Source organism: Molossus molossus, unplaced genomic scaffold (assembly GCF_014108415.1).
Source record: "Molossus molossus isolate mMolMol1 unplaced genomic scaffold, mMolMol1.p scaffold_m16_p_9, whole genome shotgun sequence".
Classification (NCBI taxonomy): Eukaryota; Metazoa; Chordata; class Mammalia; order Chiroptera; family Molossidae; genus Molossus; species Molossus molossus.
Genome location: NW_023425403.1, coordinates 5,239,360 through 5,253,977, shown reverse-complemented (window position 1 = coordinate 5,253,977; position 14,618 = coordinate 5,239,360). Strand labels below are relative to the sequence as shown.

At 55.1% G+C, this 14,618-nt stretch overlaps 1 protein-coding gene across 1 annotated transcript in view; it reads right to left on the bottom strand.

Annotated features, from left to right (window-relative positions):
* Positions 1–14,618, bottom strand: part of NEIL3 (nei like DNA glycosylase 3) — a 49,811-nt gene that overhangs the window by 24,380 nt on the left and 10,813 nt on the right. The window contains exon 2 of the mRNA XM_036250565.1: positions 4,884–5,011. Within this exon, the coding sequence (XP_036106458.1) occupies positions 4,884–5,011 (128 nt within the window). The remainder of the gene's footprint in view (positions 1–4,883; positions 5,012–14,618) is intronic.

Below are 14,618 nucleotides of genomic sequence, written 5' to 3'. Positions count from 1 at the left end.
TATTCAAGTGAAAAATAAGGGAAAAGGCTAAACAGTAGTGGTTGATTAAAAACTGGCGGCAGGTAGATCCCTATTCTAGCAAGCTTTGCTCACGTTAAAAATAATAACGTACATGTCTATTTTGACACCGACCAATGCAATCGGCATGTTACTTAAAAGCCAAATATAAATTTGAAATCCCATTTACATACAATTAGACTATACCGTATCATATTACAACCCATGCTATGTATGAATAGATGGTGGATATATACAACTTACATTTCATCTAAGGTATTTCCAAAAACTGTTCAGAGCACGTTTTTTGGTGGTAGTAATTAAGGGTGGTGCCGTCTCTTGGCCTGCGGGATCGGTGCAACGCAATGAAACTGCAAGCACATGCTGCTTGGAGTGAGGGGGAGCTTTGCAAGGGAGCAAATGCTCCAGTTCTCTGGACAGAGTCCCATTTATTTGCAGGCTCGTACCCCCAGGTCACAAGTGGATTTAAGTAAATTATATCCCTGAGATGGCATTACTGCATACACCCTAGCTTTGTCTCTTGCTTTTTAGCTGAAGAGACCTTGAAGCCCAAAGATAACAAACCCTTATTCACATGCAAATGAAGCACCCAGTACACCTGGGCCAGGTCCGCCCCCCTCCCCAGCTAGGATTCCGAGAATGCAGTAACACAAGGTTGAGAGTGCTTAACACAAGGTCAAAAGAAGTCCATCTTCCAGCCCCCATCCCCACAGGGTGGTATTTACTTTTCCCTTGAGACTGTTTGGAACTATCTTAATGTTCACAGTTGACTTGTAAATACCTGTTAAAATGGGGGGTTAGAATAAACAACGTGTCTTATGTAAAGGAAGAAGGAAAGCCAGGCAGCAGCAGCAGCGACCCTGTGGCCGCCAGGTGCTGAACAAGGTACGGGAACGAGGTAAAGGTTTCCATATTCCCTCCAGTTCCACACAGAAGCACATGGTGACTGAAATAGGAAAGGAAAGTTACCATTTCTAAAACTAAAAATGTTTCATTTTCTGCCCTGGCCAGTTTGGCTCGGGGGTTAGAGTGTCAGCCCGCAGACCAAGTGGTCATGGGTTTGATCCCTGCCAAGGGCACAGACCTTGGTTGCAGTTCGATCCCCAGCCCTGGTTAGGGTGATGCAGGAGGCATCCAATCGGTGTGTCTCTCTCACATCAATGTTTCTCTCTCTCTCCCTCCCTCCCACTCTATCTGAAAATCAATGGAAAGGTGTCCTCGAGTGAGGATTAAAAAAAAAAAGTTCAATTTTATGCCTGAGATTAATTTTCAATTTTTTTTCATTCATTCATTCATTCATTCATTCATTCAATCATTTATTTGAAATTGAGGTACAGGTGGCATGTATCACATTCTACCAGTTTCAGTTGTATGACATAATGATTTGGTATTTGTATATGTTGCAAAATAATCACCACACTAAGTCTAGGTAACATCCCTTACTTTACACAGTCACAAAAAAATATGTTTTTCTTGTGCTGAAAACTGTTAGGACCCACTCACTTAGCAACTTTCAAATACGCAACGTGGCATTACTAACTGGAGACCCCACGCTGTCCCTTACACCCCATGACGGACTCATTTTATAACTGGAAGTCCGCGCCTTTTGATAAGGGCCAGCTTCCCTAACCGCAAGCGACAGAGACCCAACTCGAAACCTTTTAGGCACTGAGGGACATTCCGTAGCTCACGGAACCTCAGGGAGGGTTGAAGCAGCCACGGCAGAAAAGGCAGAAAGTAGCTGGATCTCAGGAACGGCTGGAATAAGGACCACAGCGCCCATGGGACTCTCTCTCCTTTCTGTGGCTGGCTTTACCCCCCTGCACCTCACACGGTCCTTCATGACAAGCCCCGTAACAAGGCCAACTCCCTATGCTGAGGCCCCACACCCCAGCTTCCTACATCACAGAGACCTTGCTCGGCCAGATCAGAAAGTCTCAGAAAAACGTCAGCCTGACCCACTGGGCTGCCTGAGAGAGGTTGGTAAGGTGGCACTGAATTCAGCCTGAACTCTGTGGTTACTGTAGCCGAAGACTAGTGTCCAGGACGAATAATGTCCCCGAAAGGTGAGTGGGCATGCTGGGAAGACTACACTAGGTACTTACTACTGTAAAGACTTTAGTCAGACTCTAAACTGTAAAACACTTTAAGTAGCATCTGACAGATTCCATAAAAACTTTAGCAAGCTGAGAAGAACTGTCACATTATCTCTTGCATAGCTGTCTAGAGGATCATATCACTTAAACTGAAATAAATTATAAAATCGATAATGTATGAAGCTTCTCTAGAATGGCAAAGCCTCTCAAATATTTCAGACCTAGTTTCTGAGCATGTGTGGTAATTGCAAACAATCAGAGTCATATACATCACAAACTGAAAATAGCAAAGTGTTTTGGAAAGAGAGATTCATTAAAAAAATATATCTTGTAAATGCTAGTGCAAGATGTAACAGCTGTGTTCACTTTAATTGCAAATGGCAGTTTGCAGGGTGGGTGTGTCTGGGTGAACAGATTTATAGATGTGTGCACACTCAACACTGGGAAGATATGCACCCACAGTTCGGGGGGATTATAGTTGGTAGAGAGATGGCGAATGTGTCCATTCATTCTTGTTTGTTCTTAATTCTCAGTTTGCTCTAATGAGTATTTGTTACGTATATAACACCAAAATTAAAAACAATCTGTGTTTGCTATAGATGAAGAGCCCCTGTGAAGCGTTCAGAAGCACAGGTATACTCACACGTACCACAGCTGCACACCCAAAGCAAGTGTACATGTAGCAAATACCCTGCAGTTTCTATGGTGTTCCTACGGTACATCTCTGAGTGAGAGAAGCGGTCGCTCGCTAGTGTGTCTTTCTGAAGCGTGGACACCACATGGCACAGTCTTCCAGGGGCTACGTCTCACCCCAGTCTCAGCACAGAGGAACCGGGGAAGAGGCTCGGTGCCCCATCAGATGCCCTCAGATCCACGGGCAACTTCAACCGTGCAGAGCTGCGCCTTCAGGGAAAACTGAGTGATCGTTAAGCGCGGTTCTGGCTATAAACCCACTAAACCGCAGGCCAGCCCGGTGGGTAGAGGCAGGAGTGAGAGGTGAAGACGGCATCTCTGTCTCCTGCTCATGGACCCGCAGCCTCACAACGATCACATTTCTGTGACAGAGTCATGCATTCTCCCAAGAGGCATGGGCTGGGGTGCATCTTTTACCTTCAGTTGATTTGGGGAAGCTCAGTTCCTAGTCAAACACCTGATGTGCCCTTGACCTTGAACAGTCACATCAAACAGTCCTGGAGACTGCGGGGAAGCGAAAGGAAGCCGCCCGCAGGTCTCCCCGGCTGACCCAGAGACACGCCCTCTCCAGGGATGGCACCCGTTGGCCTGATCTGAAGGGGCGGCTGCCTTGTCCACTTCCTGACAGCCCTGCGCTGAGAAACGATTCCCCCATCAGCCTGGGGGGGGGGCCTTGATGACACCTGCCTGCCTCTCTCCCTCCAGAAACGAATCCGCACCGACACCAGAGAGCCAAGAGCACACGCGTGCCCGCAGCCGCTCGTACATGGACTCCACGGTGCCCACTCTGTCCAGAGCCGAGCCCACAGTCACAGCAGCCGGTGCCAACAGCCAGCCTGCAGCAGCTCAGCGCTGCAGAAGCGGGGTGCGTGCTGCTGTGGGCGACTCCACATGGGATGTGACCCTGTCGTCCACGGACAGCAGCTGCTGACGACGGAGCACACTCCAAGGACACGCAGGGACATAAACTCTGGGGCCCTCCACAGGTGCGGCAGATGACACAGTAACAGTCTCATGTCCCCGGGGCCTCTGGGAGAGCCCACATCGTCCCCTTGGGCCCATTTCGCCTCGGCTGGTGGCACAGAGCCCAGTCCGAGGACACTTCTCTTAAGATAAAAACGGTTCAGTAGCTTAAAGAAACATTAAAAACACGCAAGGACCCGGCCGGTGTGGCTCAGTGGTTGAGTGTCAAGAGGTCGCCAGTTCAATTCCCGGTCAGGGCACATGCCCAGGTTGTGGGCCCGATCCCCAGTGGGGGGCATGCGGGAGGCGGCCAATCGATGTTCTCTCTCATCGATGTTTCTATCTCTCTCTCCCTCTCACTGCCTCTCTCTCTCTAAAATCAATACAGAAAAAAGTTTAAAAATAAATAAAAACACGCGAGGAAGCAGTGCCAATCTTCATGGCTTGCCATGGCCTGGGCTAGCCTCGGAGCAGACTGGAACTTGATAGGCATATTCACCCGTGAGCCTTTCTCATTTTTCTGAAAAAAAGGAACAGGTGCTCATGCTCGGGCAACTCCATACATGGCAACGTTTTCCTCCCTAAGTCAGCCCCGGAGCGGATCGCGAGGCCCCTGGCGACAACGCGGCGGGGACTTGCCGCAAGCCCGCGGCTTCCCGGGAAGGTTCTGAATCCTACAATCAGTGTCCGATGCCATCAGAGACTCCAGAGAAAGAAATAAGGTAGAAAGATATAAAAATCTAGAGATCCATGTAAACCGAGCTAGGAGCTGCCGTAAACACCAAGAAACGGACGCGTGACGGCAATAAGCACTCCGCGGGGCAGAGCTGTGCGGGGAGCTGGGGGCCGTGCTGGGCTAACGTCTCTCGGGAAGCCCGCCGAGCCCACGGACTGTTTACAAAAAAGGAATAAATTGCCCAGCCTCCAAGTGACGAGGACATCACACCTCTGCTGCCGCTGCTGCTGTTTCCACGGAAGCCTCTCTCTTCTCCCGTCAGCGCACTCTTAGAAATGGAGTGCGTTCTGCTTGAATAATGGGACCCCTGCAGCTGCACAAACCTCCCGCCCCCCTTTGAACACAGACGTGAGAGGTACTGTACGGGTCTATCTTACCGCAAAGCTTTGGGCCCGAAGTACAGAAAGAGCTCCTTCCCCAGAGTGTCCACACCGCTGTAGGCGTGTCCGTTAAACAGTCTCACGGAGCGCTGGCTGGGACCGTGGTTCTTGTCCAGTGGGGCGGCCTGGCGGACAGGGTGTAAACACAATCGTCATTTAATTCTTACACGTATTTCCATTACTTCCTGCCCAGGGACATCCCAATGAGAAGAATTATCTCCAACAAGCCCATGTCATCAGCTGTTTACATACATTTTGTCCAATTACTATGCAGTCAATTAAAGATAAAAGAGAGGCCAAAAAAATTAGGTGAGGGAAAAAAGTATTTGCACACAATCAAAATGAGGCTTGTCGAGGATGACACAGCTCTGCGCAGAGGGAAAGGAAAGAGAAAAATGACGTGAACATCTTAAACCAGCTCGGATCCAGCCTTCCGTTTCCAGGGGTATAACCAAGGTTCCGAAAGAACCCTGAGATCAACACAGCCGAAGATGATGGAGGAAATATGATAAAAGTATTCCGACCTGCGGTGATGAACTCGGAAGCAAGCAAGAAATATAGGTCCAAAAGCAAGTGGAAGGGGGAGAGGATCCCGAGGGTAGGCAGCACCCCGAAGCCGGCTCCTACCAGAGCAACATTTGCCAGAACTGAGTGAGGAATGAGCGCTTCCGAGTTCGTGCGGCGCAGGGACCAGAGACAAACCTGGGCGCCCTGGGTACAGGCCTCGGACATGAGGCCTGCGTCGCTCCCTCCCCACAATGTTCACAATAAAGGAAATGACACCCACCCCCCTCCCCCCACCCCCACGTAACACCAAGGCGCACGTGGTCAAGGCAGTGGACTGTCAAGAAGACCACGGAAACTGACCATCAACCTCGGTGCTGGGGGCGAGGCAGGGGCACGGATTGGGTCTGGATACCAGTAACGCTCCCCTCCTCCAGCTCCTGGCAAGTACGCGGACGTTATTTCTATCACCTTTTATTCTTGAGATCAGTTTTGTAAACCAGTACACATGCATAACTATTATACTAGACACAATAGGTGATATCCACACATAATTCCAACGTATATTTTTCTCAAATGGACCAAAGGATTCTCAGAAGATCCAGGAGGAAATCTTGGGGGAGGAGGCGGCCAGGGAATAACTGTAAATCAGCCTCGATACAGCCCAGGAGGACATCACAGCTTCCCTCCCCTTACAGTGGGATGGTTTTTCTCAGTGACTCACAAACTTTTGATTTACAGATACCTGTCATTCTAGATATTTAAGATAACGTGTCCACTCTATTCTTTGGTTTACTAAATTTGCCCTTGTTAAAAAAAATAAAAGACACAACTCTAGTATCCAATTCAAAGGAATGAAGTGATAATAGGTATTTTTTTTTTTTTTTTAATTGAGACATCCCAGGGACTGACTGGCATCCCCTCAACTATTCATATGTGGAAGCACTAACTTCCACGTGACTGTCTCTGAAATGGGGCCGTTAAGAGGTCATTACGGTTCGATGAGGCCCCAGGGCGGCCCCGGTCCAGGAGGATTCGTGTTCTCGGCAGAGATACCAGTGCGCTCTGCTGGGGGGGGGGGGGAAGACCACGTGGGCAGAAGGGGGACCCCTGCCGACCAGGAAGAGGGGGCGCCCCAGAAACCAAATCGGCTAGAACCCCGTCCCTGGATTTCTAGCTTCCAGACTGTGAGAAAATAAATGTGTGGTTAAGCCACCCAGTCTTTGGTCTTCTGTTGTGGGGGCCCAAGCAGACGAAGACAAGAATAGACGCTATTCTTCCACTAAATCTGCTCAGAGGGAATGGCTACAGCCATTACTCCCCCTGCCCGGGTTCGGGTTACGGGGGCTATGTCCTTGCTTTCCACGTGAGAACTGGGGAGTCCACCACAGGCTCCTCGTGGCCAATGAACACATGCACAGGGAAGCTTAAAAGCAGCAGCCTGGCCCGGCTGGTGTGGCTCAATGGTTGAGCATCGACCAAGAGGTCGCCGGTTCGATTCCCGGTCAGGGCACATGCCCAGGTTGTGGGCCCGATCCCCAGTGGGGGGCGTGCAGGAGGCGGCCGATCGATGGTCTCGCTCATGGACGTATCTCTCTCTCTCCCTCTGACTTCTTCTCTAAAATCAATAAAGAAAAAAAATAAAAATAAAAAATAACAGCGGCAGCCGTCCCTGTCTGCACAAAGCACAGACAGAACCTGAGCGATTCCGGCATCGGGAACGGCGGACACAGACGTCACCCTGACCTCAGAGGGTCTGCCTCTGACCTCTCTCATCTCCCTCGAAGACTCCAGGGCCTGGCAATGATTGCCAAGCGCTGGCGTGGTGCAACGGAGTCCTCAGTGATTTAAAAATGCTTTGCCATCTGCCTGGCTCCTACAAAGCAATCTGTCAGCGCCCTGAATCCAGAAGCACCCACCGTCCTGATGTGTGTCCGCCCAACAAAAGACCCGACTGCCACTTCAAGCCAAGTGCAGATTAAGGCAGCAGATGTCAATGCAGGTTTCCATGGCGACCAACCAGTAGGAAAAAGTTCTTATAAACTAGCCAGGGTACTTTGAAGATGATGATATACAGAGCAGGTATCGATCTGTTATGAGTAAACTTTGCCTCAACGTAGGTTAGGTTTTATATTTTTAGGATCCTGAAGGTAAGGTGTTTGTAACAGTGACCGAATCTCCATTTCCAAATGAATGGCTGGCTGCCTCCTCCCACCGCTCCGCAGTCAACCATCACTTCCGCTTCTCCCCATCTCTCCCCATCTCTTTCCCAGCAGCTGCTGAAGCCTGTGCCGGGAAGTCCGCTCTGCCAGGGTCCCCAGCAGAGGCTGGGGTGGGGGGGGAATCTCACCCCCTCTCACACACCACGGTAGCTGCTTCTGCTTCTTGGTGGGGAGGGTATTCACTACTATGGTCATTTGGTGCTTTCATCTCTTACATTTTTCAATTTCCCAAGTGAAATCTAAAACTCAGCACCCACCCAGGATGTCGGAAAAGTCTGTCACCCCCTCCACCCTCCCTGCACCCAGAACGGCCCCTTCTGGGAGATGAAGAACCCTCGCCGCCTGGGCTGGGTTTATGGCCTGTGAGGGGATACTGACCCCTGCTCCGGGCTTGATGTCTATTCCCAGGTCCTGTTTAAGCACCTGAGTGTCAGTGGCCCGGGGAATGCCCTCTGCTTTCTGTATTTCAGACCCAGGGGGAGGGATGGGGAGGGGTCCTTCCATGGCAGCACAGGTGGGTCCGTGCGTGACAGTGCCCGGGGGTGTGGATCAGGCCACTGCTAACGGTGCATGCAGGGCCTGAACCTGGCGTGCTCTCTCCGCTGTGCACGGGAGAACCTGGCGTGCTCTCTCCTACACTGTGCACGGGAGAACCTGGTGTGCTCTCTCCTACACTGTGCACGGGAGAACCTGGTGTGCTCTCTCCTACACTGTGCACGGGAGAACCTGGTGTGCTCTCTCCTACACTGTGCACGGGAGAACCTGGTGTGCTCTCTCCTTCGCTGTGCACGGGAGAACCTGGCGTGCTCTCTCCTTCGCTGTGCACGGGAGAACCTGGCATGCTCTCTCCGCTGTGCATGGGAGAACCTGGTGTGCTCTCCTTCGCTGTGCACGGGAGAACCTGGCGTGCTCTCTCCTTCGCTGTGCACGGGAGAACCTGGTGTGCTCTCTCCTTCACTGTGCACGGGAGAACCTGGTGTGCTCTCTCCTTCGCTGTGCATGGGAGAACCTGGTGTGCTCTCTCCTTCGCTGTGCACAGGAGAACCTGGTGTGCAGGGGAGAACCTGGCGCGCTCTCTCCTTCGCTGTGCACGGGAGAACCTGGTGTGCTCTCTCCTTCGCTGTGCACAGGAGAACCTGGTGTGCTCTCTCCTTTGCTGTGCACGGGAGAACCTGGTGTGCTCTCTCCTTTGCTGTGCACGGGAGAACCTGGCGCGCTCTCTCCTTCGCTGTGCACAGGAGAACCTGGTGTGCTCTCTCCTTTGCTGTGCACGGGAGAACCTGGTGTGCTCTCTCCTTCGCTGTGCACAGGAGAACCTGGTGTGCAGGGAAGAACCTGGCGCGCTCTCTCCTTTGCTGTGCACAGGAGAACCTGGTGTGCTCTCTCCTTTGCTGTGCACGGGAGAACCTGGTGTGCTCTCTCCTTCGCTGTGCACGGGAGAACCTGGCGTGCTCTCTCCTTCGCTGTGCACGGGAGAACCTGGCATGCTCTCTCCGCTGTGCATGGGAGAACCTGGTGTGCTCTCTCCTTTGCTGTGCACGGGAGAACCTGGTGTGCTCTCTCCTTCGCTGTGCACGGGAGAACCTGGCGTGCTCTCTCCTTCGCTGTGCACGGGAGAACCTGGCATGCTCTCTCCGCTGTGCATGGGAGAACCTGGTGTGCTCTCTCCTTCAATGTGCAAGGGAGAACCTGGTGTGCTCTCTCCTTCGCTGTGCATGGGAGAACCTGGTGTGCTCTCTCCTTCGCTGTGCACGGGAGAACCTGGCGTGCTCTCTCCGCTGTGCACGGGAGAACCTGATGTGCTCTCTCCTTCGCTGTGCACGGGAGAACCTGGCGTGCTCTCTCCTACACTGTGCACGGGAGAACCTGGTGTGCTCTCTCCTACACTGTGCACGGGAGAACCTGGCGTGCTCTCTCCTTCGCTGTGCACGGGAGAACCTGGCGTGCTCTCTCCTTCGCTGTGCACGGGAGAGCCTGGTGTGCTCTCTCCTTCGCTGTGCACGGGAGAACCTGGTGTGCTCTCTCCTTCGCTGTGCACAGGAGAACCTGGTGTGCAGGGGAGAACCTGGCGCGCTCTCTCCTTCGCTGTGCACGGGAGAGCCTGGCGTGCTCTCTCCTTCGCTGTGCACGGGAGAACCTGGCGTGCTCTCTCCTTCGCTGTGCACGGGAGAGGCCTGGCGTGCTCTCTCCTTCGCTGTGCACGGGAGAGCTGGCGTGCTCTCTCCTTCGCTGTGCACGGGAGAGCCTGGCGTGCTCTCTCCTTCGCTGTGCACGGGAGAACCTGGCGTGCTCTCTCCTTCGCTGTGCACGGGAGAACCTGGCGTGCTCTCTCCTTCGCTGTGCACGGGAGAACCATGGCGTGCTCTCCTCCTTCGCTGTGCACGGGAGAACCTGGCGTGCTCTCTCCTTCGCTGTGCACGGGAGAACCTGGCGTGCTCGCTCCTTCGCTGTGCACGGAGAACCTGGCGTGCGCTCTCTTCACGAGACGGTGTGCACAGGAGAACCTGGTGTGCTCTCTCCTTCGCTGTGCACGGGAGAACCTGGTGTGCTCTCTCCTTCGCTGTGCACGGGAGAACCTGGCGTGCTCTCTCCTTCGCTGTGCACGGGAGAACCTGGTCGTGCTCTCTCCTTCGCTGTGCACGGGAGAACCTGGTGCTCTCTCCTACGCTGTGCACGGGAGAACCTGGCGTGCTCTCTCCTACACTGTGCACGGGAGAACCTGGCGTGCTCTCTCCTTCACTGTGCACGGGAGAACCTGGCGTGCTCTCTCCTTCGCTGTGCACGGGAGAACCTGGCGTGCTCTCTCCTTCGCTGTGCACGGGAGAACCTGGTGTGCTCTCTCCTTCACTGTGCACGGGAGAACCTGGCGTGCTCTCTCCTTCGCTGTGCCGGAGAACCTGGCGTGCTCTCTCCTTCGCTGTGCACGGGAGAACTGGTGTGCTCTCTCTTCGCTGTGCACGTGGAGAGCCTGGCGTGCTCTCTCCTTCGCTGGGCACGGGAGAACCTGGGTGCTCTCTCCTACACTGTGCACGGGAGAACCTGGCGTGCTCTCCTCCTTCGCTGTGCACGGGAGAGACCTGTGTGCTCTCTCCTACACTGTGCACGGGAGAAACCTGGTGTGCTCTCTCCTTCGCTGTGCACGGAGAACCTGGCGTGCTCTGTGCACGGGAGAACCTGGTGTGCTCTCCTCCTTCGCTGTGCACGGGAGAGCCTGGCGTGCTCTCTCCTTCGCTGTGCACGGGAGAACCTGGCGTGCTCTCTCCTTCGCTGTGCACGGGAGAGCCTGGCGTGCTCTCTCCTTCGCTGTGCACGGGAGAACCTGGCGTGCTCTCTCCTACCTGTGCACGGGAGAACCTGGCGAGCTCTCCTCGCTGTGCACGGGAGAGCCTGTTGCACGGGAGAACCTGGCGTGCTCTCTCCTTTGCTGTGCACGGGAGAACCTGGCGTGCTCTCTCCTACACGTGCACGGGAGAACCTGGTGTGCTCTCTCTACACTGTGCACGGGAGAACCTGGTGTGCTCTCTCCTTCGCTGTGCACGGGAGAAACCTGGTGTGCTCTCTCCTTCGCTGTGCACGGGAGAATATGGTGTGCTCTCTCCTTCGCTGTGCACGGGAGACAACCTGGCGTGCTCTGTGCACGGGGAGAACCTGGTGTGCTCTCTCCTTCGCTGTGCACGGGAGAGCCTGGCGTGCTCTCTCCTTCGCTGTGCACGGGAGAACCTGGTGTGCTCTCTCCTTCGCTGTGCACGGGAGAACCTGGCGTGCTCTGTGCACGGGAGAACCTGGTGTGCTCTCTCCTTCGCGTGCACGGGAGAGCCTGGCGTGCTCTCCCTTCGCTGTGCACGGGAGAACCTGGCGTGCTCTCTCCTTCGCTGGCACGGGAGAACCTGGTGTGCTCTCTCCTTCGCTGTGCACGGGAGAACCTGGTGTGCTCTCTCCTACACTGTGCACGGGAGAGCCTGGCGTGCTCTCTCCTTCGCTGTGCACGGGAGAGCCTGGTGTGCTCTCTCCTACACTGTGCACGGGAGAACCTGGTGTGCTCTCTCCTTCGCTGTGCACGGGAGAACCTGGCGTGCTCTGTGCACGGGAGAACCTGGTGTGCTCTCTCCTTCGCTGTGCACGGGAGAACCTGGCGTGCTCTCTCCTTCGCTGTACACGGGAGAACCTGGCGTGCTCTCTCCTTCGCTGTGCACGGGAGAACCTGGCGTGCTCTCTCCTTCGCTGTGCACGGGAGAGCCTGGTGTGTTCTCTCCTTCGCTGTGCACGGGAGAACCTGGCGAGCTCTCTCCTTCGCTGTGCACGGGAGAGCCTGGCGTGCTCTCTCCTACACTGTGCACGGGAGAACCTGGCGTGCTCTCTCCTTCGCTGTGCACGGGAGAACCTGGCGTGCTCTCTCCTACACTGTGCACGGGAGAACCTGGTGTGCTCTCTCCTACACTGTGCACGGGAGAACCTGGTGTGCTCTCTCCTTCGCTGTGCACGGGAGAACCTGGTGTGCTCTCTCCTTCGCTGTGCACGGGAGAATCTGGTGTGCTCTCTCCTTCGCTGTGCACGGGAGAACCTGGCGTGCTCTGTGCACGGGAGAACCTGGTGTGCTCTCTCCTTCGCTGTGCACGGGAGAGCCTGGCGTGCTCTCTCCTTCGCTGTGCACGGGAGAGCCTGGCGTGCTCTCTCCTTCGCTGTGCACGGGAGAGCCTGGCGTGCTCTCTCCTTCGCTGTGCACGGGAGAACCTGGCGTGCTCTCTCCTACACTGTGCACGGGAGAACCTGGTGTGCTCTCTCCTTCGCTGTGCACGGGAGAACCTGGTGTGCTCTCTCCTTCGCTGTGCACGGGAGAACCTGGCGTGCTCTCTCCTACACTGTGCACGGGAGAACCTGGCGTGCTCTCTCCTTCGCTGTGCACGGGAGAACCTGGCGTGCTCTCTCCTTCGCTGTGCACGGGAGAACCTGGTGTGCTGTGTGCACGGGAGAACCTGGTGTGCTCTCTCCTTCGCTGTGCACGGGAGAACCTGGTGTGCTCTGTGCACGGGAGAACCTGGTGTGCTCTCTCCTTCGCTGTGCACGGGAGAACCTGGTGTGCTCTGTGCACGGGAGAACCTGGTGTGCTCTCTCCTTCGCTGTGCACGGGAGAACCTGGCGTGCTCTCTCCTTCGCTGTGCACGGGAGAACCTGGCGTGCTCTCTCCTACACTGTGCACGGGAGAACCTGGTGTGCTCTCTCCTACACTGTGCACAGGAGAACCTGGTGTGCTCTCTCCTTCGCTGTGCACGGGAGAACCTGGCGCGCTCTCTCCTTCGCTGTGCACGGGAGAACCTGGCGCGCTCTCTCCTTCGCTGTGCACGGGAGAACCTGGCGCGTTCTCTCCTACACTGTGCACAGGAGAACCTGGTGTGCTCTCTCCTTCGCTGTGCACGGGAGAACCTGGCGCGCTCTCTCCTTCGCTGTGCACGGGAGAACCTGGCGTGCTCTCTCCTTCGCTGTGCACGGGAGAACCTGGTGTGCTCTCTCCTTCGCTGTGCACGGGAGAACCTGGTGTGCTCTCTCCTTCGCTGTGCACGGGAGAACCTGGTGTGCACAGGAGAACCTGGTGTGCTCTCTCCTACACTGTGCACGGGAGAACCTGGTGTGCGAGCTGTCTTTTCTCAGCGCCTTGGAACCTGGCCCTGCTTCCTTCCAGGGCACTGACCTGCCTTAACCTGCTATGTTACACATGCTACGGAACAGAACACTCGGGTCACACTGTGACCGTCACAGCCGTCCACCCAGCGAACACTGCAATGCAGGATCTAATGGGCCAATGTAAACCTCTGTTGGCTGCTGCTCACTGTTCCTCACTGTACTGGCCCTAGATCCAGCTGCCCCCTTGCTGGGCCCCCCAGTGGGAAACCTCGTGACTGGACTGTCCCCCTGCACTACTTCTGTTCCCGGCTCTGACTTCTTTTCCTCCACTAAATTCCGGCTTGTTGTGTTTTACGATGGCTCCTGGCAGAGGCAGACAAGGTGACTTTGAAATCAACGGTGCTGTCGCAACACCTAGCAGCACAGTCAAGGGGTCCCTGCTGTCTCATGTGGAGTCTGCTCACAGGCTCCATGATTACCTTCGACAAGAACCCACACCACCGAGCTTAAGACTCTCACAGGCGACAGCTCTCCAACGGCAGAGGTGCTGTGAGCCATCTGGAAAGACACCCCTGCTGGTTAAACATGCACCATCCATGGCTGTCGAATTGCATTCGCTCCACTGTTCAACCAGCTCACCGACCGGCCACAATGTCTGCCCTTCCACGGTGTCTGAGGCCTTGTGCTAGAAAAGACAGACAGCGAAACTCTGCTGCTTCGGAAAGTTTGTGTCCCACCGGGGAGAGCGGAAACAGTAAACAGTGACAGGATGTTTGGGAAAGAGCCTGGGAGGAGCAAGGTGGAGATGAGGGCGCAGCAGGCTGCACTGTCGCGGGGCAGCGCTAACCGCACTGGGAAAGCGATACCTGAGCAAGACTGGGAGGAGCCCTGAGCCCCTCCGGGCACCGGGAAGGGCCATCCGTGCACAGCCTCCGGGCGGAGTCTCCTGTGCACTGAGGACCGAGCAGGCAGGGCGGCCGGGACACTCAGGACCGGGAAGACGGCAGACAGGTGAAGTCTGACGTAGAAAGAATCAGATCACGTGCCCAAGTAGGTCCACTCTAAGGACTGGCTTTTCCTCGGGCAGAAATGAGGTGGAGAAGAGATACGATCCACGTTACTTCTGTGAGCGCCCTTCTCGCTGCGGGGCAGAATTCTGGCTCAGGGGTCAAGGGCAGAAGCAGGAAAAGAACTCGACGTTACTTCTGTGAGCGCCCTTCTCGCTGCGGGGCAGAATTCTGGCTCAGGGGTCAAGGGCAGAAGCAGGAAAAGAACTCGAAGCCTCTGAGCATCAGACAAGAGGAGAAGGTCTGGGCCAGGATCGCAGCGGCAGAGGCTGCTGGCGGACAAGGTGAAGGAGGCCAGGCTCCGGATGAGTTCGGGAACT